General features: G+C 42.3%; 1 protein-coding gene across 1 annotated transcript in view; it reads right to left on the reverse strand.

The window, feature by feature from the left end:
- Positions 1 to 20,062: 20,062 nt before the first annotated feature.
- LOC127452076 (bMERB domain-containing protein 1-like) overlaps positions 20,063 to 26,598 on the reverse strand; it is a 29,269-nt gene continuing 22,733 nt past the window's right edge. Inside the window, exons 5-6 of the mRNA XM_051717251.1 lie at positions 25,556 to 25,626; positions 20,063 to 20,184 (exon numbers count right to left, since the gene is read on the reverse strand). Of these exons, the coding sequence (XP_051573211.1) occupies positions 20,063 to 20,184; positions 25,556 to 25,626 (193 nt within the window). The remainder of the gene's footprint in view (positions 20,185 to 25,555; positions 25,627 to 26,598) is intronic.

Consider the following 26,598-nt stretch of genomic DNA (forward strand, 5'->3'; position numbering starts at 1 on the left):
TTATTAACCCTCTCACAACATGGTTGGAAAAGTAGGTTTTATTTCTTATGGGAGTACTTATGACTTTTAAAGGGGCAGTTCAACTGCATTTTATTAGGTGGCTGTGTTGATTATAGTCGGTAGCCCAACCCTAATAAGGGCCCTGAAGGGCGTTGATAAAACCTTAGGCACGTAGCCTTTTCTAGGTTTAATGGTGGCTTTTAACAGATCTGGACCTAACTCCAGGCATAAGCTGTCAGTCTACAGCGCCTGCATGTCACCCACCCATTGATAAAACCTTAGGCATGTAGTCTTTTCTAGGTTTAACGGTGGCTTTTGACAGATCTGGACCTAACTCCAGGCATAAGCTGTCATAAGCTGTCTACAGCACCTGCATGTCACCCACCCGTTTAAATGAAGCAAAGCCAATATGAGTGCAGTTTTTAAGGAAAGTATCTGCAGCTCAACAGATTCCAATGTAACGGGGAGTTTGTGTGTGCCTTCAGCACCAGATTTAAGTCCCAAATTAGTAACATAGCAGCATAGATTATGCCTAAGGAACTTCATGACTAGATTATGTCTGCCTATCGAAGAGCCAGCCTCCAGGGCGTGGTATGCTGAGATAGTCCCTACATAAACCTTGAGCCATTTCTGTGCAATTAACAGAAGTGTTTCCATATCCACTCGGACCTGTTGATGACAGAATGAAGGAGGCGCACCTTGCGTTTCGCCAGCCATTAGTGAGTTAGCACGTCCAAACGCAGCGGGGCTTGGGACATGGAGTACCAAAGGAGACAGTTGCCATTCTCCGCGAAGGCGAAAGGTTGACTTCCGCTTTGCCGAATATTTCTCAAATCCTCATCACTGTCTGAGGATGAAGTCTCCATTTCCCTGGTAATGCTCCCTGGCGTGACAACAGATCCACTCCATAATTCAGATGGCCCGGGACATGTGTTGCACTCAATGAGAGGACATGAGGCCCGCTCCATTGGAGGAGGCGTTGTGTCATGATAATTAATTGTGGTGATCGAATTCTGCCCTGGTGATTTATGTATGCCACTACTGTTGTGTTGTGTTGTCCGAACGAATCAGAACGTGGTGATTCACAGTGATGGAATGAAAAGCTCTCAAAGCTAGAAAGACAGCCAGTAGTTCTAGGCGGTTGATGTGCCACGCACGTTTCGCACCTGTCCAGGTGCCGAAAGTCGGGTGTCCATCGCACACCGTGCCCCAAACTGTATTGGATGCATCTGTGGTCACCACTTTTCTTCTGTAAATTTGACCCAGCATAACACCCTGTTGGTAGAAGGCCAGTGCTATCCATGGTGCTTGAGCAGCCATACAGTGGCTAGACACTGCAATACCCGAGGCACCAGGCGCAATGTGTTGTGTTGCTTGTGTCAGTACAGTAAACCTTTCTTAATGGAGGCAGAAATCAGGCAGGTGGGTAACAATGACCCTGCCCATTTAATATCCCCATTGAATATTAAGACTATATATATATATGAATTCATGTTTGTTTATGTTGTTTTTGTTATTCATTTGTCTAGATTTCATATTAATTTGTTAAGAACTTTTTGCTTAAATGCTGAAAGGTGCAGTAGAAATAAAGCTAGGGTATATTATTTATTTCCACCAAGAGCCAATTACAGAAATTTACTGCATCTACTACATGTACAATTTTAACAAGTGTTTTAGATAAAATACCAGTAACATTATTCATTATCATGCAAATTAAATACACTTCTGTGTTCATTTGGACAACACTGTAACTTTACAAGAGTTGAGTGTGTCAGATTGACAAACTAATTTTCTTTTGTTAAGCACGTGACACCTTAGTGTAAAATCTACCAGTAGGCTACATACTGTTTTAACGTTTAATAAGCAGACAAAAAAGACCTAGAATCGACTTGTTACACGAGTTGTGTAGAAACACGGATACATGTTTACATAAGGACGTAGGGCAATGACGTTTGAAATCCTTTGAATTGAATTTCAGAGTCTGTGTTGCCATTTACTGGAAAATGTATAACTCGTCATCCTAACTGAACTTTCACTCTTTTACTGCCATCTAGTGGAAACACGGCGGTACTGTGCGCGTGCACGCGAAGGGGGGTACGCTTCAACTGGGAAGTACTCCTGAAAAGTGCACGTGCTACTTCTCTTTGGTAGTAAGTGTTTCAACGCTTGAGACTGCTTTTGCGCTGCGATGAAGTGCTCTGAGAGGTCTTCCGCGGCGTTGCCAAAGAGATTGTCGGGCGACAACGGGGTGTCGAGAAGGGGGCTTTCTCTGCATCACGCATCTCCGTGAGAGTTAGCCAAATATGCCAGTCCTTTGAAGCACAGAAGCAGTATATTAAAATTATGAATACTTTATTGTAATGTAAAATGTTCATTTCATGGTCTTAATTGTTCAAAGGATGATGTGCAGCATGTCATTTCAGATAACTACATTCCAATTAATATTGGCAAGAGAATTAAAGCTGACCTACGATGTCGTTTTTTTTTTTTGTGGCATGTATCTGACTGTTAATTGACACACCTGGGTACATTTCAAAGGTTTTCACCATTATTAGAGAAAGAATTCACGAGAAAATCCTCCTGTAATTAAATTGGCCAGGAATGAGTCAGTTATGACTCATGGCCATTTGTGTGTGTGTGTGTGTGTGTGTGTGTGTGTGTGTGTGTGTGATGCAGATCAACAGAGGAAAAGGTTGAGAGACAGAATAAAAGAAAAATAAAGAAAATTAATTTAAGGTAGTTCTATAGATATTTGGCCACATGTAACATTTATGAAGTTAAAGGAATATTCCAGGTTCAATACATGTTAAGTTCAATCGACAGCATTTGTGGCATAATATTGATTACCACAAAAATAAAGACCTTTTTATTTATTTATTAAATTTTTTTTAAAGCAAAAATCTGGGTTACAGTGAGGCACTTGCATTGGAAGTGAATGGGGGCCAATCTGTAAACATTAAAATAGTCACTATTTCAAAAGTATAGCCACAAGACGTAAACAGTATGTGTGTTAACATGATTTAAGTGTGATAAAATCGCTTACTAACCTTTTTTGTGTAAAGGTATAGTCTATTTTACAACTTTGCCATCGTTGCCTTGATGATGTAATGTCAACAAACCCAAAAATCATTTATACAACTTTAAAGCTCAAATAATACATTAATGTGCTTTTATAAAATTATAAGCTTCACATTTCTGCCTTTAAACCCTCCAAAAATCAGTGTAACCTCGATTTTTTTTTAAGAAAAGGAGGGACAAGTCAAATGTATTATTAATTATTATTATTATTATAATTATTTTATTTATTTATTTTTGTATTTTATTTTTTGTTGTAATCAACATTATGCCACAAATGCTGGTGACTGAGCTTAACTTGTATTGAACCCGGAATATTCCTTTAATAGTGGTAATAAAGAAACCTCTATTTTATTCAATAATTACCAAAAATTATTTGAAAGAAAGAAAAAGAAAGAATTCACTGTCAAAATGATTTTCCCTTTTAGTTATCATAACTTAAAATGTAGAGTTAGAATAACTGCCCTGGATTGATCTTGTTGAGATAACTCAATTATCCAAGTTTTTTTTTTTTTTGAACTTGTGATTAAGATATTTAACTTAAAAAAACTAGTTAGCTGCAATCAAAAAATAAGTCAAGAACTACGTCCATCAAGCTCATGTATTCAGATTCCCAGCATGCACTGTGGCATGAGTAAATAATGCATATTTTATTGTCACTATCTTTTCATTTTCTTTTTACTGTTTGCTGCTTTTATTTATGCTGTTGGTTGTTGTGTTTGTAGTCACATTCAGTTATCATGCAGCAATAATTAAAAACTCTTTTTTTACTCAATGTGTTTGATGATTGTCACCATCATTGTGATTTGCGTGTAACATCAAATGGCAGTTAATTTACTGCTTGACAAAGGTATAGCCCTAACTATTAGTTAGTAACTCTATGGTTATCAATAATAATAAATGATAATATAAGTAATTTTGTAGTATCATTAAGCTCATGACACACTTGAAACAACTTACAGTTTAAGTCAGAAGTTTACATACACTTAGGTTGATGTCATTAAAACTCATTTTTTAACCATTCCACGGATTTAATATTAGCAAACTATAGTTTTGGCAAGTCGTTTAGGACATCTACTTTGTGCATGACACGAGTAATTTTTCCAACAATTGTTTACAGACAGATTGTTTCACTTTTAATTGACTATTTCACAATTCCAGTGGTTCAGAAGTTTACATACACTAAGTTAACTGTGCCTTTAAGCAACTTGGAAAATTCCAGAAAATGATGTCAAGCCTTTAGACAATTAGCTAATTAGCTTCTGATAGGAGGTGTACTGAATTGGAGGTGTACCTGTGGATGTATTTTAAGGCCTAACTTCAAACTCAGTGCCTCTTTGCTTGACATCATGGGAAAATCAAAAGAAATCAGCCAAGACCTTAGAAACAAAAATTGTGGACCTCCACAAGTCTGGTTCATCCTTGGGAGCAATTTCCAAATGCCTGAAAGTACCACGTTCGTCTGTACAAACAATAGTACACAAGTATAAACACCATGGGACCACGCAGCCATCATACTGCTCAGGAAGGGGATGCATTCTGTCTCCTAGAGATGAATGTAGTTTGTGCGAAAAGTGCAAATCAAACCCAGAACAATAGGAAAGGTCCTTGTGAAGATGCTGGAGGAAACAGGCAGACAAGTATCTATATCCACAGTAAAACGAGTCCTATATCGACATAACCTGAAAGGCTACTCAGCAAGGAAGAAGCCACTGCTCCAAACTCACCATAAAAAAGCCAGACTACAGCTTGCAATTGCACATGGGGCAAAGATCTTACTTTTTGGAGAAATTTTCTCTGGTATAATGAAACAAAAATGTAACTGTTTTGCCATAATGACCATCGTTATGTTTGGAGGATAAAGGGTGAGGCTTGCAAGCCAAAGAACATCATCCCAACCGTGAAGCAAGGGGTTGGCAGCATCATGTTGTGGGGGTGTTTTGCTGCAGGAGGGACTGGTGCACTTCACAAAATAGATTGCATCATGAGGAAGAAAAATTATGTGGATATATTGAAGCAACATCAGCCATGAAGTTAAAGCTCGGTTGCAAATGGGTCTTCCAAATGGACAATGACCCCAAGCATTCCTCCAGAGTTATGGCAAAATGGCTTAAGGACAACAAAGACAAGGTATTGGAGTGGCCAACATAAAGCCCTGACCTCAATCTGATAGAAAATTTGTGGTCAGAACTGAAAAAGCATGTGCGAGCAAGGAGGCCTACAAATCTGACTCAGTTACACCAGTTCTGTCTGGAGGAATGGGCCAAAATTCCAGCAGCTTATTGTGAGAAGCTTGTGGAAGGCTACCCAAAACTTTTGACCCAAGTTAAACAATTTAAAGGCAATGCTACCAAATACTAACAAAGTGTATGCAAACTTCTGACCCACTGGGAATGTGATGAAAGTAATAAAAGCTGAAATAACTATGACATTTCACATTCTTAAAATAAAGTAGTGATCCTAACTGACTTAAGACAGAGTATGTTTTCTACGATTAAATGTCAGGAATTGTGAAAAACTCAGTTTAAATGTATTTGGCTAAGGTGTATGTAAACTTCTGACTTCAACTATATATTGATTTAAGTCAACTTTATGTTCTGTTTAAACAACTTTCCCTGTAAAGTTGTCTCAGATTAAAATGTTTAGATAACATGAACACTTACTTTTTAAGCTGAATTTTATTTTTTATTTTTACAGTGTAACTTTGAACCCCATGGCATTTAGACCGACATTGACAGAGCTAAGTTTCTTGACTCTGCGAATACCACTGAACAGATATGTATGTACCGTAAGTCAGTTCAAGGAGCTCTGAAGGAAAAAAAAAACAGCCGAATAAATCCACTGTGGAGTCAATAAAACTCATAACCTGTGAAGAAAGTGGACATAAAAGACATTGGAAAACTTTAAGTAGAAAATATTTGCTCTTGTCAGAACAGCCAACAAGCTTACTAATCCACGTACAAAACATTTATATATACACTGGTGGCCAAAAGTTTGGAATAATGTACAGATTTTGCTGTTTCAGAAGGAAATCGTCCTGGTTACTTGTGTAGGGCTTTACTGGTTGTTTAGATCAGTGTTACTATCAGAAATAATTAATAATTATTTCTTTAGTTATTAATTAATATTTAAATTAATTAATTGAATCTAACTCATTAAAACCTCATATTGGGCTCCAGTAAATGTAGTGCGCTATGTTTAGGAGCGGGTTTGGTTATTAGCAATAATTAATAATTATCAAAGACAATTATTAATTATTAAAATCAATAGAACATTGATGAGAATCAATGTCAGCTTTTTCTAATCCTTTAAATCAAAATTATCAAAGATAATCGTTAATTGTTAACATCGATGAAACATTAGTTAAAATTAACACTAGCTTATTGATCATTCAAATTCAACAATCATCAAAGATAATGATCAATTATCAAAAATCAATAGAATATTAATAAGGATTAACATTGACGGGGCACCACCCTGGAATCAGGGACTAATAACCAGATAGTATAACAGTCTAAATATTAGATTGTTTTCTTAGGAAAATCGACATCCGAATAATATCAATTTTCGGGAAAAAACAATGAATGAAAGCTTGAATCCGAGCACTGACATCCCGTCAGCATGACACAGGTGTATGCAAAACAAACCAAAACACTTCTCTTTGTAATATAAAGTTTATTTATGCAGTAATATCAATTAATAATTAATACAATGCAGTCAATAAACTTCCGACTTACAACTACCAATTAAACAGTGATATGATTAGATATGGAAATCAAAATAATCCTATAACAAATGAGGGTGTGTGTGTGAGAGCGAGTGTGTGTGTGTGTGTAAGGAGGGATGCGCACAAAATGGCGGACGTGACTCTCGTGGAGAGTGTGTCACGCGAAACTTCCGGCCAGAGAATATGGCCGCGAATGTGGGTGGAGAGAAACCAGTCAATGGCGTCTACCAGTTACTGTGTGTATCCGCTTTAACGATAGCTTAGGGACAAAGCTGAGCTTTATCACGAAGCTATCTACTAGCCAAAAATGTGTCCGAGAATGTTTGTGAGGGATCGCGCACGCATGTGTGTGTGGTTAGTACGAGAGAGAGAGAGAGAGAATTAAGTGACGGCCCCAAAGCTGATTTCGCGATCGAAAGCAGCTGTTAGTTTATCACTCAGAGACGCGGTGGGCGGCTCGTAAACCGTCCCGCATTCTTTGATTCTTTAATGGATAAACTCAGTTTGCCGGTCTCACCCGCGATGGCAGAAATGCACAACAGCCCCATGTGGTTGGACCACAATACAGCAAATCAAATTCGTGATAATTAATACCTTGAGTATTAATAATGAGCGGACATGGCGGTCCGTAAACTGTACAAGCAAAAACCTTGGTACACAGGAATAACACACTATAATATTCTATCTCTGCCCAGACGTAAACCTCTTACTTGAATCACATGAGGATGCAGAATGTGTGTTCATCCATCCTTTAACTCAGACTCGGTTCCTCAAGGCTAGGGTGATGACGGGAGGCCGTTTCCTTGCTCTGTCAGTGGGCGGTACGGCTGCTGATTCTCGGCGGGCTGGTGGAGAAATCAGCGACGTTGACTTGATTGAAGAGGGAAGAGAAATCTTTTCTCTTCACTTCTGCAGGCAAACGGATGAAGATGAGGATTGCTCGGCGGTCTCCTTCGGATCCATTAGAGTGTTCGGTGGAACACAGAGTAATCTCAACTCGTCCAGCGAGATGGAGATTGTATGGCCACAGTTTCAATTCGGACGTTACTTCCTTGTGCCACGAGGCTGCACCTGAGAGCAGCAATGAGCTGCGTCTACACACGGCGAGTTGCTGGAAGCAAATCCCGGAAGCATTTCATAGGTATTTCTACTCCTCATGATGTCATGGTTAAGGTGTGTTCTGTCGTGTGCCTCATCCAATAGGAGTTGAGAGTTCGATCCTTTAGTGAGCTAGGCTTCATGGGATTTGTAGTCTGTTTTGGACTCCCTTTGTTTGATTTTGGCACGATTTTTATCAGTATAATTTATGACCTGGTTTGTGGGGGCCTGAGTTAGGTTTTTACAACTGTGTTAGGCCTGCCTTTGTCTTCTATCTGAATACATGAGGCCCAACATTGCATAACCTCCATTCCCTGATGGAGGGAACGAGACATTGTGTCGAAGTAGTGACACTAGGGGTCACTCTTGGGAGCCCGAGACACCTCTGGTCTTTGATAAAAGGCCAATGAAAATGGCATACCATTTGCATACCACTCCCCCGGACATACAGGTATAAAAGGAGCTGGTATGCAACCACTCATTCAGGTTTTATGCTGAGGAGCCGAGACAAGGTCCCGGCCATTTCAGCGGGTAGTTCAGTGTTGTGGCAGGAGGGACACAATGTCTCGTTCCCTCCATCAGGGAATGGAGGTTACGCAAGTAACCAGGACGTTCCCTATCTGTCACTCACTCAACATTGTTTCGATGTAGTGACACTAGGAGTCCCTATACAAAACGCTGCAACTGGCTGAACTGTGTTACGTGAACTGGCGGGCAGACCACTGTGTGCCTCGTAGCCAGCGCACCAGGCCTATACGTAACCTCCCCAACACTGTTATGAGTGTCGAACGGCCCTTTGGGGACAAGTCGACTACCCAAAAGATAGAGACGGGCTAGCCCAGTCGTGGTCTCTTATCCCCCTTTTTTTTCACTCCCCCAAAAAAAGGGGGATTAACAGACTGGGGCCACCAGGTCTAGAAGACGCAGTTTGCCAACAGGGAAATGAATTAGTGGAAGATATACATCGCATGGGGTTACCTACGGGGAACCACCACATGCAGAGCACCTACCCCAGTATAGGGCATGTGTACTGAGTCGGCAGCGAGTTTCTCCGCAAATTCGTCTGCCACAGGGCTCGGAGGAAATCAACCAGGGAACACAGTTTGTGAACACTACTGGGAGTTAATGGTGCACGTCTTCAGCTCAGGGGAGGTGAAAGGCACTATGCGCAAGTGATACACCCGGCTGGCTGTCCTGGACTTACCTGCTTGTGCGTGCCACTACACGGGACGAAACCGGTTCCACCCGGAGATTGTAGAACCTCGCAAAGGTGTTGGGTGTTGCCCAGCCCACTGCTCTGCAAATGTCTGTTAGAGAGGCACCCCTGGTCAAGGCCCAGGAGGCCGCTACACCCCTGGTAGAATGGGCCAGTAGCCCTACAGGGGGCGGCACGTCCTGGGCGTGATATGCCATAGTTATGGCGTCAATGAGCTAGTGGGCGATCCTCTGCTTGGAGACAGCGCTTCCTTCCCACTGTCCACCAAAGAAGACAAAGAGCTGCTCAGAGACTCTAAAGCTCTGCATGCAATCCAAATAGATGCGTAAAGCACACACCGGACACAGCAACGTCAGGGCTGGGTCTGCCTCCTCCTGGGGCAGTGCTTGCAGGTTCACCACCTGGTCCCTAAAAGGGGTCATGGGAAACCTTGGGCACATAGCCCGGTCAGGGTCTCAGGATCACGTGAGAGTAGCCCGGACCAAACTCCAGGCACATTTCGCTGACAGAGAACGCTTGCAGGTCTCCTACCCTCTTGATGGAAGTGAGCGCTGTCAGGAGGGCAGTCTTCAAGGAGAGTGCCTTAAGCTCAGCTGACTGCAAGGGCTCAGAGGGGGCTCTCTGTAGACCCCGAAGAACTACAGAGAGGACCCATGAGGGAACGAGGTGTGGTCTGAAGGGATTCAACCTCCTGGCACCTCTCAGAAACCTGATGATCAGGTCGTGCTTCCCTAAGGACTTACCGTCCACTGTGTCGTGGTGTGCCACTATAGTGGCTACATACACCTTCAAGGTGGAAGGGGACAGCCGCCCTTCCAACCTCTCCTGCAGGAAGGAGAGCACCAACCCGACTGTGCATCTCTGGGGGTCTTCGCGTCGGGAAGAACACCACTTAACGAACAGATGCCACTTAAATGCATACAGGCGCCTCGTAGAGGGGACCCTAGCCTGAGTGATCGTGTGTACCACCGCGGGTGGTAGACCGCTTAAGTCTTCCGCATCCCGTCCAGGGGCCCGACATGGATATTCCAGAGGTCTGGTCGCGGGTGCCAGATGGTGCCCCATCCCTGAGAAAGAAGGTACTTCCTCAGGGGAATTTGCCGGGGCTGTCGTGAGGAGCGTGAGTTCCGAGAACCACGTCTGGGTGGGCCAGTAGGGTGCCACCAGGACGACCTGCTCCTCGTCCTCCCTGACCTTGCACAGAGTCTGTGCAAGTAGGCTCACTGGGGGAAATGCATATTTGCGAAGTCCAGGGGGCCAGCTATATGCCAGCGCGTCTATACCAAGAGGTGCCTCGGTCAGGGCGTACCAGAGCGGGCAATGGGAGGATTCTTGGGAGGCAAACAGGTCCACCTGTGCCTGTTCAAATCGACTCCAGATCAGCTGGACCACCTGAGGGTGGAGTCTCCACTCTCCCCTGAGGGTAACCTGCCATGACAGTGCGTCCGCTGCAGTGTTGAGGTCAACCGGGAAGTGAGTGGCTCGCAGCGACTTGAGGTGCTGCTGACTCCAGAGGAGGAGACGCCAGGTGAGTTGTGACATACAACGGGAGCGCAGATCGCCTTGACAGTTGACAAATGCTACCGTTGCCGTGTTGTCTGTCCAACCTAACACGTGTTTGCCATGGATCAACGGCCGGAACCTCCGCAGGGTGAGCGAATTGCCAGCAACTCGAGGCAGTTGATGTGCCAACGCAGCTGCGGGCCCGTCCATAAGCCAGCGGCTTACAAACAGCACCCCAGTTTTGCCCGTTTTGGAGGCGTCTGTCGTAACCACGACGCGCCGGAGACCAGCTCTAGGGGAACGCCTGCCAGTAGAAACGTGAGGCTGGTCCAAGGGCTGAAGAGGTGGTGACAGATCGGCGTGATGGCCACGTGATGTGTCCCATGGCACCATGCCCATCTCGGGACTCGAGTCTGAAGCCAGTGCTGAAGCAGTCTCATATGCATCAACCTGAGCAGAGTAGCAACCGCTGAGGATGCCATATGCCCCAGGAGCCTCTGAAAGAGTTTCAGTGGAACCGCTGTTTTCTGTTTGAACGCCTTCAAACAGATCAGCACCGACTGTGCACGCTCGTTCATGAGGCGCGCCGTCAATGAGTCCAACTCCACACCGAGAAAAGAGATGCTCTGAACCAGGAGGAGCTTGCTCTTTTCCCAGCTGACCCGAAGCCATAGTCGGCTGAGGTGTGAGAGCACCAGGTCCCTGTGTGCACACAACATATCCCGAGAGTGAGCTAGGATTAGACAATCGTCAAGATAGTTGAGAATGCAAATGCCCACTTCCCTTAACGGGGCAAGAGCTGCCTCTGCGACCTTCGTGAAGACGCGAGGGGACAAGGACAGACCGAAAGGGAGGACCCTCGAATGAAAACCACAGGAAGGGTCTGTATCGAGGTAGAATTAAGATGTGGAAGTACACGTCCTTCAGGTCAACCGCCGCGAACCAATCTTGATGCCGGACGCTCACCAGAATGCGTTTTTGCATCAGCATCTTGAACAGGAGTCTGTGTAAAGCCCGGTTCAATACTCGCAGGTCCAAGATTGGCCGCAACCCACCGCCTTTTTTCGGTACAATGAAGTAGGGGCTGTAAAACCCCTTCTTCATCTCAGCCGGAGGGACAGGCTCTATTGCATCCTTCCGTAGGAGGGTAGCGAACTCTGCACGCAAGGTAGCAGCGTTCTTGCCCTTCACCGAGGTAAAGTGGATGCCGCTGAACCTGGGCGGACTCCTGGTGAACTGAATCGCGTAGCCGAGTCGAACGGTCCGGATCAGCCATCACGACGGATTGGAAAGCGCAAGCCACGCATCCAAGCTCCGGGCGAGGGTGACTAAGGGGACAGTCTCGTCGGACATACCAGCAGGTGGGGCCTCGCGGCGGGGCGGAGCCTGAGGTGCCACGCCATGTTGTGGCCGTGCTGAGTTCAGGGACATCGAAGCACTTACCTGGCTCCTTGTGACCACCCCCGGAACAGCCTGGGATGGGGAGGAAGAGGCCTGTCCTCGTGACCCGTGGAGACTGTCACATCGGGGGCGGATTTGTGCCACAGCTGGGCGCGTAGGGGCAGGGAGACCACCGCTGGAGTGCCAAACCTGCAAGGATGAAAAGGTGGACGGTGGTCGTGATGATGGCCATGCACACCAGGTACATGACCCAGGGAACGAGGAAACCACTCTTTTGTTGAACTGTTGGGTACCGCAGCCACTTGGGCATGCGGCAAAATTAAATGAAAAAGCAACAAAAGGAGCAGTGGTAGCTCAGCGGTTAAGGCTCTGGGTTACTGATCAGAAGGTCAGGGGTTCAAGCCCCAGCACCACCAAGATGCCACTGTTGGGCCCTTGAGCAAGGCCCTTAACCCTATCTGCTCCAGGGGCGCCGTATCATGGCTGACCCTGCACTCTGACCCCAGCCTAGCTGGGATATGTGAAAAAGAAGAATTTCACTGTATATGTGCAAATGTATAATGTGTGATAAATAAAGAAAATTATAATTATAAATTACAAAAGATTCTCCTCCCAGAGGATGGAGTGGTCGGCTTACCAGCTCCAAGGTGGGTTTCATCATCCCTGGTTCGCCCGTCTCAGGGGCGCTTCGAAGCCTTCTGTGGGTTCTTGGCGGCCGGCCATGAGACAGGTGGCGTCTGCTTCCTGCGGTGGGCTCTGGGCCGAAGGGGCGGGCTACGGTGGAGCCAGTGCAGTCACCGCAGGGGGACGCCCTTGGCGATGAGCAGGTGGGGTGCGGGATCTTGAGCCACGCCAGGGCAGGATGTGCCGGATAGCCTCCGTCTGCTGCTTCACCGTCGAGAACTGCAAGGAACCATGTCTTGTCGGCCTCACCCAACTCGACCAGGTTGAGCCAAAGGTGGCGCTCCTGGACCACTAAGGTGGACATCGCCCACCCGAGAGACCACTCTGTGACCTTCGTCGCCCGGAGGTTGGTCACCGAGCGCAGCTCCTGCATCAAATCTGGGGTGGAACTACCCTCGTGCAGTTCCTTTAGCGCCTTGGCTTGGTGGACTTGCAGGGGAGCCATGGCGTGCATGGCAGAGGCGGCTTGTCCAGTGGCACTGTAGGCTTTGGCTGTCAGGGACGATGTAAACCTACAGGCCTGACGTGCGTGCTGGGGAATGGGAGGTCCATGGGGGGATACCCTGCGGAGGTGGTCCCATTGGGGTCCCCAAATCGCCCCCAGTGCTAGCCGCGCTGGCCTCATACCCGTAGGTATAAGGACCGAGGCGGGGAGCCGCTGGGGTTGCCATGGTCATGTTCTCGCAGTGAGTACATGATCCATCCACGAACGCTGTCTCCGCGTGGGTCGTGCCCAGACATGAAAGACAGTGACTATGACCGTCAGAAGTTGAGAGGTAACGACCGTAACCAGGAACACACAAACGGAAAGGCATCTTCTCATGGAGTGAGAAACCACTGAAATATGCCGTCAGATCCAGCAGAGGTGAACGAACAGTCAGCTCAGTAAACATTGACCATTCGGCTCCGAAGAGAAAATCTGAATGAGTGGTTGCATACCAGCTTCTTATGTACCTGTATGTCCGGGGGAGTGGTATGCAAATACCACTTGCCGATTTTCATTGGCCTTTTATCAAAGACCAGAGGTGTCTCGGGCTCCCAAGAGTGACCCCTAGTGTCACTACATCGACACAACGTCGAGTGAGTGACAGATAGGGAATGGTACATTAATTTACCAAAGGGGCATTCAACTGATCACAAAGTATAGTCAGGACATTACTGATGTAAAAAACAGCACCATCACTATTTAAAAAAAGTCATTTTTGATCAAATCTAGACAGGCCCCATTTCCAGCAGCCATCACTCCAACACCTTAACCATGAGTAATCGTGCTAAATTGCTAATTTGGTACTAGAAAATAACTTGGCATTATATCAAACACAGTTGAAAGCTATTTGGTTCGTTAAATGAAGCTTAACATTGTCTTTGTGTTTGTTTTTGAGTTGCCACAGTATGCAATAGACTGAAAACAGAAAAACAAAAAGAAAAGGTTAGAGTGGGCAAAGAAACACATTGGACAACAGATAATTGGAAAAGAGTGTTATGGATCTTAACCCTATTGAGCTTTTGTGGGATCAGGTAGACTGTAAGGTGCATGAGAAGTGCCCGACAAGACAGCCACATCTATGGCAAGTGCTACAGGAAGTGTGGGGTGAAATGTCACCTAAGTATATGGACAAACTGACAGCTACAATGCCAAGGATCTGCAAAGCTGTCATTGCTACACGTGGAGGAGTTTTTAATGAGAACTCTTTGAAGTTGTTTAATTTTTAAAATTGTAATAATAATTTTTCATATTTTTAATGTTCTGACTATATCTTGTGATAAGTGGAATGCAATTTAGGGAATAAAAGTACCAATTTCTTTCCATAAGAGAAAAATCTGTACATTATTCCAAACTTTTGGCTGCCATTTATATTATTTATTTATTTTTTGGTGAGAGTATTAAGCATTTTATAGCATGGACATTGCTTTCTCATAACTTACTGTAATTATATTGGTGTTGTTGTGTAGTGGTTAAAGCTCAAGCCAAATAACCATAAGATTGTTGGTTCAAATGAAGCAGGTCATTAAGCCATTAAAGATTCTATTCTATTACATTTTCAGCTTAAAATATCTTTCTCTAAATTTCCCGGTCAGTTTTCTCTTACTGCCCTGTTTATAAAAAATTATATTCTATCTTTTCAGGTGAAAATGAGTAATATGCATTCATTAAATTTATTGAACTTGAATCATTTGCAATCCAACCCCTGCACTCTTGTCACAAAAATAAAATCCAAACATGACATCCGAGGTTTGATCCAAACAGTGCACTGCCAGATGCAAGCACAGGAAATGAGTTTGTTTTCCCTACAGTGGTGGACAGTGTTCAGCCAATCAACAGAAATGTCACAGCCGTTGGATAAATCTTTAAGAGCTTGATGAGAAGGAATCGAACACGTTAATACGATCCTGCTTATATTAGTTCAAAAGGAGATTCGAGTCAAAATAAATGAAATGTCAGCAAACTCACATCATCAGGCATTTATTACCTGTAATTTCACAGTTCATTTCTGCCTAATATAATAAGGAATCTGCTAATAAAGCCATGCAATAACCTTGGCTTATTAACATTGCATAGGATGAGATTCAATTATCATTTATGAAATCTTTGTGTATATAACTGATTTACATACATATTCAGACCTGTTACAATGACTCAAAATGTTAAAACTGCAAACTGTCATACATTCGATTCTCCCTAAACATAAAAAATACACTGTACAAAAATACACTTGCTTTAACAAGACCTAGAACTACTGCATTCTCATAGAAATACCTCCGAGATAGGATTTTGTCAGTGCATAGACCTGGAATAGTTCCCAAGGGTGGTAGCCTTTATTATTGTCAAACGGAGGAATATCAGAATCAAAATCAGTGAGTGAGTTTCCCCTGTCTCACAAGCTGCTGCCTGTCCGTCAGAAAGCTGATAATTCACTGACAGATAGACATGGGAACAGAGAGTTGGTGTAATTTATTCTGGAGTATAGCTGGGATGATGATGTTGAAAGCTGAACTGAAGTCCACAAAAAGGATCCTTGCATATGTCCCTGGTCTGTCCAGATGTTGCAGGATATGATGCAATCCCATGTTGACTGCATCATCCACAGACCTGTTTGCTCGATAAGCAAATTGAAGGGGATTTAGAAAGGGTCCAGTGATGTTCTTCTGGTGGGCCAACACCAGTCTCTCAAATGATTTCATGACTACAGACGTCAGGGCGACAGGTCTGTAGTCATTAAGTCCTGTGATTTTTGGTTTCTTTGGGACAGGAATAATGATTGAGCACTTGAAGCAGCATGGGACTTCACACTGCTCCAGTGATCTATTGAAGATCTGTGTGAAGATGGGGGCCAGCTGGTTAGCACAGGATCGAAGACACGCTGTTGAGACCCCATCTGGGCCTGAAGCTTTCCTCGTCTTTTGTTTTCGAAAGACGCTGCTCACATCATCTTCACAGATCTTAAGTGCAGGTTGAGTATCAGGAGGGGGGAGGAGGGGGGTTGAAGGAGGTGTTGGTGTTTGGGTGAAGTGAAGGTCAGAGTGGGTGTGGGGTGTGAGATTGGGCCTTTCAAATCTGCAGCAGAACACATTCAGGTCGTCAGCCAGTTGTTGGTCCACCACAGGGTTGGGGGTAGGAGTCCTGTAATTTGTGAGTTGTTTCATGCCACTCCACACTGATGCAGAGTCGTTAGCTGAAAACTTGTTTTTCAGCTTCTCAGAGTATCTTCTTTTAGCCACTCTGATTTCCTTGTTCAGTGTGTTCCTGGCCTGATTGTACAAGACTTTATCCCCACCACTGTAAGCATCCTCTTTGGCCTGACGAAGCAGACTGAGCTCTGCTGTAAACCACGGTTTGTCGTTGTTGAACTTTAAATAAGTCCTAGTAGGAATGCACATATCCTCACAGAAACTGATATATGATGTAACAGTATTTGTGAGCTCATCCAGGTCTGTGGCTGCAGCCTCAAAAACACTCCAATCCGTGCAATTGAAGCAGGCTTGTAGTTCCCGCTCTGCTTCATTAGTCCATCTCTTTACAGTCCTTACTACTGGCTTGGTTGATTTTAATTTCTGCCTGTAGGTTGGAAGAAGATGAACCAGACAGTGATCAGAGAGTCCCAGAGCTGCTCTAGGGACAAAGCGATATGCATCCTTTATTGTTGTGTATCAATGATCCAGTATATTTCTGTCTCTGGTGGGGCATGTAATGTGCTGTTTGTATTTGGACAGTTCACGTGTGAGATTTGCTTTGTTAAAATCCCCAAGAATAATAATAACTGAGTCCAGGTATTGTTGTTCTGTGTCTGTGATTTGATCAGCCAGCTGTTGTAGCGCTGTGTTCACACACGTGTTTGGCACGATATAAACACTCACCAGAATAAACGAGGAAAACTCCCATGGCGAGTAGAACGGCTTACAGTTAATAAAGAGCGCTTCCAAATTAGGACAGCACATCCTCTTTATCGTTGTTACTGTACATCTGTACACCAACTTTCATTGATGTAAAAGCATGTTCCACTGCCTCTCATTTTCCCCGTTAACTCCACGATGCGATCCGCTCTGAACAGCTGGAAGCCCGGAAAATGTAACGCGCTGTCCGATGTACAGCCAGGATTCTGTGAAGCACAAGGCAGCAGAGTTTGAAAAGTCCTTGTTTGTACGGGTGAGGAGATGTAGTTTGTCCGTTTTGTTAGGAAGAGAGCGGAGATTCGCTGGATGAATACTCGGCAGCGCTGTTCGAAAAACACGCTGACGGAGTCTGACCAGCGCGCCTGCTCGTCTCCCTCGCGTGCTCATAGCAGGACCATCATGACTCTTAGCAGTCAAGCCAAGGGTATTCAAGCATGAATGACCAATTCTGACTACATAAAAAAAACCCTAAAAAGAAACTGACTCATCGGTTGATTCATCAGAATTACTTTATTTTCATCAGTGGAAAAATATCATTTAGAGACATGAAAATTAAAGAGAGTAACAACAGAAGCATTGGCACAAAATACGTAAAACAAAACAGCATTGTATTTTGTTTGCACTTATTAATACTAAGAAAAATATTTCTCACCACAGTTTCCAAATTTTTTCCAGTACTCTTTTTAAAGATAAAATATGCTTTTTTTTATTTTTTTTTATTTTTTTGCACAAAGACAATAATCTCAAAGATGATGCATCACAAATATACTATTACATAATACAAGAACATATTACAGTGGAGAAATATATACACATCATCTTATAACTTTACAGTCAGTCATGTCAAGTAAATCTTTTTTATGAAATTAAAATACCATTTGCTACTTAAACTACTGAGACCCGAGCGTGACTGCTGTTTGCATTTTCCATTCCCCTTTTTGATTTGCAACTAGTAGCCCCTAAGAAACATGCAAAAAAAAAAAAAAAAAAAATTGTTTTCCTAAAATATTCCTAAAAATGTATGTCCATATATGTGAACAGTGGGATAAAGTTTTAAATAATTTTAAATAATACCAAACTATAGAATGTTAGATTTGTTTTAATATGTTTCCAGGAGTGTTGGTTATTCATGTTTTTGAGACGTTGAGACGCACAGAGTTTTCTGAACTGAGATCAGTCAGTTTAAATGAAATTAAGTTATGCAAAGTCTATAGCGAAGCCAAAATGTGATGTCCATGCATGTGGACACGGGGTTGAACACAGTTCAATGTGATTTTTCTAAAGCCTATCCAGTGCTTTACTCTCAAGTTGTCCAGTACAAAATATTTCCATTTCTCCTTCTTTGTATAGTGGTTCACAAGCTTTACAGGCCAAGTACTACCTTTCATCAAAGCTGAACCTTCAAATACTAACTAGTCATTACAATGTTCCTTCTAATTGTACAGCATAAACACAGTGGTAACATTTAAAAATAATTTCATAAATACTGAATGTATTATGGAATTTGATCTGAAAGAAGAAAGAGGACTATCGGTTTATCAGACCAATGGCAGAAAATTGGATTTTCCTGTCCACTTCTGCATATCACGGCCCCCTTCGGCATATTGCGGTGGCATTTCGAGGCTGGCCCACCGGGAAAATTCCCGGTTCTCCCTATGGCCAGTCCGCCCCTGCCGATATTAATGAAATAAGTGTCATGAGATATCTCACCGGTCTCTGTGAAAGCACTAGACTCTGTAAACAAAAATGTGTCCATGGGCCGTGACCTCTGACATTTTCTGCCTGTCAATCATTTTGCGCATTCTCATAGTATTGTAGTTGCAGCGAATTATTGTGGCTTAATGCCATTTTTATGCCATGTTGCTCATAACAATTGGCAGTTGAGGGCGCTATAATGCTGCTGTTGTTTTTGACAAATGTTTCTGCTCAATGTCGGTCTCAATAAAGCTCATTATCTTTGGAGTGCAGGGTTTTGGAATGAGGGGGCGTGGCTTATTCAACAGCTCAGTCTCGTGGAATTAGAACAGCTAAAATCGCTTACAGCACCTTTAAATTATTCTACAGACTTAGATTTTTTAAAATCCCTAAACCAAGACAACATTTTTTGACTAACTCATCCTTAAACTTTCAAACTACATCCACCAAACTCAGCACAGACCTTCATGGTGTTGTGACTCATGTTGCTATGACTTTTCTAACTGAACAGAATTTTTCACAGCGGAAAACTCACCAAATCCCGTATACCAAAGACTTTCTAGCAAGTCAGTCCACGTCGGCCATCTTTGTAACACTTTTGGGAGGCATTTCCAGTCATGACAATGCAGCTCCTATCTACTTGAATGGGAAAAGATAGAAATCTCCTAAACGGTTGGTCAAGATTACGATCAAAGGACATATTTCAAATCAGCAGTAAAATCTGACAACACTGGTAACATTGGATTGAATAGCTAATGCGCATGCGCATTGCAGAGTTAATTGACAGGTGATGTCTGTAACTAAAAGGTGATTGGCTCTTTTATCTGTAAGGTGGGACTTCCTTTCTAACTTTCAAAAAATTCAAATGTAACCAAACTCACACAAGGCCTTTATTCTGCACTGACTCTCTTTATTGAATGTCTGTCTATGTATCTTTTTAAAAATACAACTTTCAGACAAGGCTTTGTCAAGCCAACATCCTAGTTTTTTCTTGACAAACTTTACCTATCTAGTTTTTCATAATATGCACAGCAGTTTGCACTAATGTAATGTAGTCTGTTATGTACAGTACCATTTGTGTTCCATGGAAGGAAGTCATACAGGTTTGGAACAACATAAGGTTGTGTAAATTACATAATTTTCATTTTTGAGTGAACTGTCCCTTTAAATGTGAACAGTGTGCATGAAAACATTGTGCTGAATCACTGGTCTGAGGGCTTCTTTACTCATATCTCAATACTGTACACTTTCTTTTATGTTTTTTGATGTATCTACATGATGGAGCAGGTGAAGCCACAGCACTCCTTCAGCAGGGTGAAACCCGTCTTGGTCAAGTAAGGAGACGTGGTTTGCTGGGCTCTGGACGTCATTCTCTTCTCGTCCTTAGTGTGATCTAACCGAGAGAGAAAGAGACAGAAAGAGATACAGTGACCTTCTCTGAATTATTCTCAGCTTCTTTGAAAAACTGTCAAGTGTGAGAGCAGAGGAGCGATTTTATCAGAATATTTGCAAATAGGCCCAACAACATTGGTTGAATGCCATTTTGAGCATGTTCAGTGGCCAATTTAGTGTTAATTAGGTGTTTTGGAATGATTTGTATTGTGAAGTGCAGTGCAAATAAAACTGAATTTAATTGGATTTAATGACAAAGAAATGTTCCAGGTTTAATAAAATTGACAGCATGTGTGGCTTCCCCCCCCCCCTTTTATTTAAAAATTGCAGTTACAGTATAAGCCACTTACAACTGAAGTGAATAGGGCCAGTTCAAATATAGGCTGTTTCAAAAGTATATCCACAAGCCATTATACTGCATGTCTTAACATGATTTTAGTGTGATAAAATCAGGGATTTCCCAGTGTTTGGTGTTGCCATTTACCATATTACGGGGTTAACCACCATTACGCCATAAGTGATTATATCACACTAAAACCATGTTAGCACGTATAATGTTTACATTTTGTAGCTACACTTCTGAAACATTTACTTCCATTGTAAGTGCCTTACAGCATTTTTTGCTTTTTTTTTAAATAAACGAGGGATGAGTAAAATAAATTTTAGTAATCAATATTATGCTATAAATGCTGTTAGAGTTTAACTTGTATTGAACCCGGAACAGAGTCAGAGCCAGGATAATTTACCCGAGGGGGCATTTGAAATTTCAAAGGGGGCACAGATTTGTCACTTTAACCTAAGATATAACACTGCTAAAAAAAAAGTTCCCCCCCAAATACCTTCGTTGTTATCTGAAAGGCAGCGCAAGTCATGGCTTTGATAGATATGCACATGTGTAAGCTCAACTGAAACATCACCAAACATTCTAAATAAATAAAATCTGTTAAAATGGAAAGCTTTGACAGTTACAATTTGTATGCTCATTTTCTCATTTCCTAATAATTAATTATTTAAAAATAAGCTCGGAGGCAAATGTTAATTAAAAAATGAACAGTAACTAAAATGACTGTCACAACTTGTGGTCGAGATGGAGAGGTGATGGATCTATTTGCAGGCTTTAATGGAGGAGATGAAGATATATATAATAACGAGGACTGCCATAAACAAAAATCAACAAACTAACACAAGTCTAATACAGACGAGAACTGAACACCAAAGAACAAACTGGAGGGTATTTATACACAACGGGACTAAACGAGGGAATGGAAGACAGGTGAGGATAATCAGGAACAGATGGAAGTGATAAGGGCAGGGCACTATGGGAAATGGAGTCCAGGGGGAAACTTCAAAATAAGAGTCCATGGAAACAGGGAGACAGAACGTTACATTCTCTCTCTCTCTCAAGGCAACTCCTGGCACCTAAAGATGGAGGGGCAGGAGGAAACAGGTGACCAAAGGACAGGGGTGGAGTCATGAGGTTTGGGGGGCAGCCTCTGGGCTGGGATAAAGTCAGGAGGCCTGGGAGGTGGCCACAATGCAGGGACAGGAGGCCTGGGAGGTGGCCACAGAGCAGGGTCAAGATCAGGAGGCCATTAGGAGCTAGAGGGACAGAGGACCCCAGTGACGCCAACAGGGCGACGGCCCACGGTGGAGAAGAGGGGACGTAGGGCCAAGGCAGATTCAGGGTTCGGAGGGCCAAAGCGGAGTCGGAGGTCGACAGATGGGACAGATTTTCAAAAACATCTACTATTTTTGTAGGGACAGGGCTCAGCTCATCCTCAGTGGCGGGAGTATGGGCGGGGCACCACTCAATGCCCTCGAACTTCACTAATATGCCCTCTGTGATGGACGTTGGTGCCAGCTCTCGCACCTGGTCAGACTCCGCGATGGGCTCGGGCTCTGAGTCTGCGGTGGGCTCTGGCTGTTGGTCCGTTGCGGGCAAGGCTGATGGCTGGCTGGGCTCTGGCATTGTCCTCATTAGCAGGGCAGACGGTGAATGGCGAGTCACAGCTTACCAGCACCCACTCCACATATTTGGTGAAGTTCCCTCGAGGACCCTCCCCAGACAACTTGACCTTAGTCACAATGTTGAGTCCGACATAGTAAAAAGAGCAAAGGCAGTCGTCTGGGTAGTGGGTTAAGTGAGCAAGATCTAAAAACTCTCGAGTATGGTCGTCGAGGGAACGATCCTCCTGTGTGAGGGAAGGAAGCGAACTGCTGGTAGATCCATCTTGTTCGGTCAGTTCTTCTGTCACAAGTTGTGGTAGTGAAGATGAAGAAGGAGAGGTGATGGATCTATTTGCAGACTTTGATGAAGAAGATCTATAACAACGCGGAGTGCCATAAACAAAATCAACAAACTAACACAAGTCTAATACAGACGAGAACTGACCACCAAAGATCAAAACTGGAGGGTATTTATACACAACGGGACTAAATGAGGGAATGGAAGACAGGTGAGGATAATCAGGAACAGATGGAAGTGATAAGGGCAGTGCACTATGAGCAATGGAGTCCAGGGGGAAACTTCAAAATAAGAGTCCATGGAAACAGGGAGACAGAACGTGACATAATGAAAGAACTATAACATTCCATCGAATAAAAACTGGATTGAGGCTTGCACACCACACTAACCTAAACATCTCCTAAAGCAGATTTGATGATATATGTTCACTTCCTGGTGTTGTGAAGCAGAGGCTGCAGCTTCTTTATCCCTTGCCTGAATACATGTGTCTGAAATCGTGGCATGTCGGTACTTTAAAATATGCCAAAAATAGACAAAATAGACAAAAAGCGAAATCTAAAAATGTTTGTCTAATAAATCAAATGATCCTCTGGAGTGCACACTCCAAAAAATTGCCTATATTTAATATTTATGCATTTCAATTTCATAACAAATTTAAATGAATAAAACCTCAATATATTTACATTTTATTAATTGATAAAAAAAAAAAAAAAAAAAAAAAACTTAATTCAATTTAATGGAATTTTGTTATGATTTTGTTTGTTTGAGTGCATGAAATTCTATCTGTTTATCAACCTAAATAAAACAAGACAAGTTCACTTATATTCATAAACAAAACACAACAATAGGTATAGTAAACCACTGGACCCACAATTAGATCAACTAAATGCGTTGAGTGCTGGTGTTAAACCTCTTGTCTTGAGGACCACATCTCTCCATGCTTGCAGTTTTGTTACATCATTTAGTTTAGTCCTTATCCTACGTAAATTCCTTTCCTTAAATCCATTTCCTTCTTTGAGCTTCTGAGCTCAGCCTCTGACTGAATTATATGTCAGACAACATTTTTCTAATTAAGAAGAAAGCAGTCAATTGATAGTCACCTTTCACCTGAAACATTCAAGTACTCACCACAAATAGTTTAAGAATTAATTTGCTTTATTTATTTAATTTATTTTACAATTGAGTTGAATATTCAGGCTGTTAAAAAAAATAAAACTAATTTAAAAAATAATAACTAAATTTTTAAAATTGGTTCAAATACAACATTTTGACAGAGGGGGCACAGTGGTCTGGCTGAGGGGACAATGCCCCCTGGTGCCCCCCGTGGCGCCGACCCTGACCCGGAACAGTCCTTTAACCTGCATGCACATGTGTGGAAGTTGTATTTTGGCTTCGCTATATGCAGCACATAATTTTATTTCATTTAAACCAACTGATCTAAGTTCAGAAGACTCTGTGCTGTCAGTAAAGGGTTAAACTTTTGCTGTATGCAGTCATGTGACCAAACAACATAGCGCCAATCATGGCAGCGTTTGTCTTTGGGAGAAACGCCAACAAAACTACACCTGGTAAGAAACCTAATTAAGATTTTACATTGAAACATGTCTCTAGTTTCATCCGATATGTCATTTTTTAAATCTGAGCGATTTATTGCGAAACACCATGCTGCTAAACACAATGTACACTAATGTGTAAAATAGCACAAGATTTTCATTAGAAATCTTTTTTCAAAAATAATTTAGGATTATATAATTTAAATATGGATTTAGGATGAAAGTATGGTGCATTTCAAACTGTTCTGAGACCAGTGCAGACAGACAGCACACTGGAGGTTAAGTCATTCACTAAATAGGGAGCAAGGGATCATCCCATAACTTTCCTATGAAGCCAAGTGCATTCAATCCAAACTTCCGATCAAAAGTTCAGTTTCAGGCTGCAGATGATGCTTGGATGACTCAACATGTTTGGCAGACATGGGACAATGGTAATCAGTACATAGATTCAGAATTTATAATGTATAATTTTATTTTAACATGGTTGGCAGTGACTGGATGATGCTGGCCATTACTTGTATCAAAATTAATTATGCTAATTTCTAAAGGATAAAATGCTTCAGCACTGGCTATCACTTGTTTGTTTGAAAAAGCAAATGGAGAACATTGAGATTTTGTTGCCAAAGTAGGAAAAACCATTGACTTCCTTTAGCTTGGTATTATTTAAAATTTCACAACTTAGTCCCGCTATCCACATACGTGGACATCAATTTTTAGAAAAACTATTTGCTCTAGAAATTTTTTTGCTTGTTAATTAGGTGCTACTAGTTACAAATCAAAAAAGGAATTGGAAAATGCACACAGCAGTCACGCTCGGGAGGTAAAACTGAGGACTGAGTTCAGATGACTTCTGTTGATTGAATAAATGGAACTGAATTGAACTGAATGGAATTGTAAGAAATGGAGTTGAGTATAGATCAGTTCAGTTAAGTTCAGTTGAACCGAATACAACAGAATTGAATTGAAGTGAATTGAATTAAATGGAACTGAACTGAACAGAACAGAGCAGAACAGAGTTGAGTTCAAGATTGAATTGCAGTAGTGAAATGAATTGAAGCATTACAAACTCACCACAAACTGTTTCGTATTTGATCATTGTTTTTCAAATTCAGTCAAACAATAACACATTCCCCTCATTCAATGACCTCCACATACTCTAATATTTATTCCAGTTTGTAATCAGCTAATTAGTTTTGCAGTGTTGTACTAAGGAAAACAAATGAAGACATCTTTATAACTCCCTCCCAAAGAACATAATTTACCGCTGTGCTTCTGTAAATCCCATAATAAAAGAAGATTTCTTAGTTCTAGTTTCCATTTTGATTAAACATGAACAGGAAGCGAGTAAAACAATTATGGAGATATTCAAAGAATGTCTTATGTTAATTTGTTCAATCCCAGCTTAGAAATAGTTGTTTAACGGCTTGGCCTTGAGCTTACAGCTCCATAGTAACACACACACACACACACACACACACACACACACACACACACACACACACACACACACACACACACACACACACACACACATACACATACACATACACATACACACAGTATACTGTACATACCTTTTCTGCTGCACCTGTTGGGAAATTTTGACTGCAGGAAGTCAGCCATCTCTTTGTCCTCCTCTCTCTCTCTATATGGAGACAAAATAACATAATGTACATAAGGGAGGCAAATGCAAAAACAAACACATTCATATTCACATAAGACCGGTCAAATTGTCATGCTCATAATTATACACAAATGCCAAGGCTGGTTACAGTATGTACCTTACAAAAAGACATAGATCAATCTGTAAAAAGTGTTGACATGCAATGGTTACCTTATGGATCTATTTATACTTGATCTTACCCTTAAAAATAACTTTTGTTCATGTAACCTAATGTATTGAGGTTCATTTAATCATATTAAAATTATTTTGAATGGCAAATTTTGAATGTAAAACCAGTTAATTTAAATGCACAACTTTTAGGTTACCTGACTAAGTATTTTTACAGTGCATGAAGCATATGTCAAGATTCAGTATGTCTTTTCACAGTACTACAATTAAATGCATTTTTTTTGTTTTTTTTAAGAAAATGTGAGTGGTATTTGTCTGTGCAAAAGCTGCTGCAACAATATTAGGGTGTTGTGGGTGGTTGTCAGAGCATTACTATAAGGTTACTAAGGTGTTTTGCGTGGCTTTTAGCACATTACTATGTGGTTGCTAGGGTGTTCTGGGTTGCTTCAAGGTGGTTTCTTACTGGCACAAGTCACATGAGCCCAGCCCAAGTTTCTATGATTTTTTGGTACCTACATATTGCTTGAGTCCTCTCTTCAGTGTAAGTCTATGGGGTTTTTCCGCCCGTAGTATTGTTCGCCAGATGAAAATAATCAACCCAGTTGGCACTTAGTAAAGTTACGTCAAAGTTAAATATTTAGATTTAAATCTATCCCTAACCCTAAGTATGAGCAGTAGTACTAGTGATGCTTGCCTTAGAAAACAACACTAATTATTAGGATGCCGTCTGTAGCAGAATATGAATATTTTAAATTAACCAGTATTAAAATATAGGTTTCAACTCTGTGCCATTCCAATAATTAAGAAGAGCAGTGTTATAATACA

This window comes from Myxocyprinus asiaticus, chromosome 14 (genome assembly GCF_019703515.2).
Source record: "Myxocyprinus asiaticus isolate MX2 ecotype Aquarium Trade chromosome 14, UBuf_Myxa_2, whole genome shotgun sequence".
NCBI lineage: Eukaryota > Metazoa > Chordata > Actinopteri > Cypriniformes > Catostomidae > Myxocyprinus > Myxocyprinus asiaticus.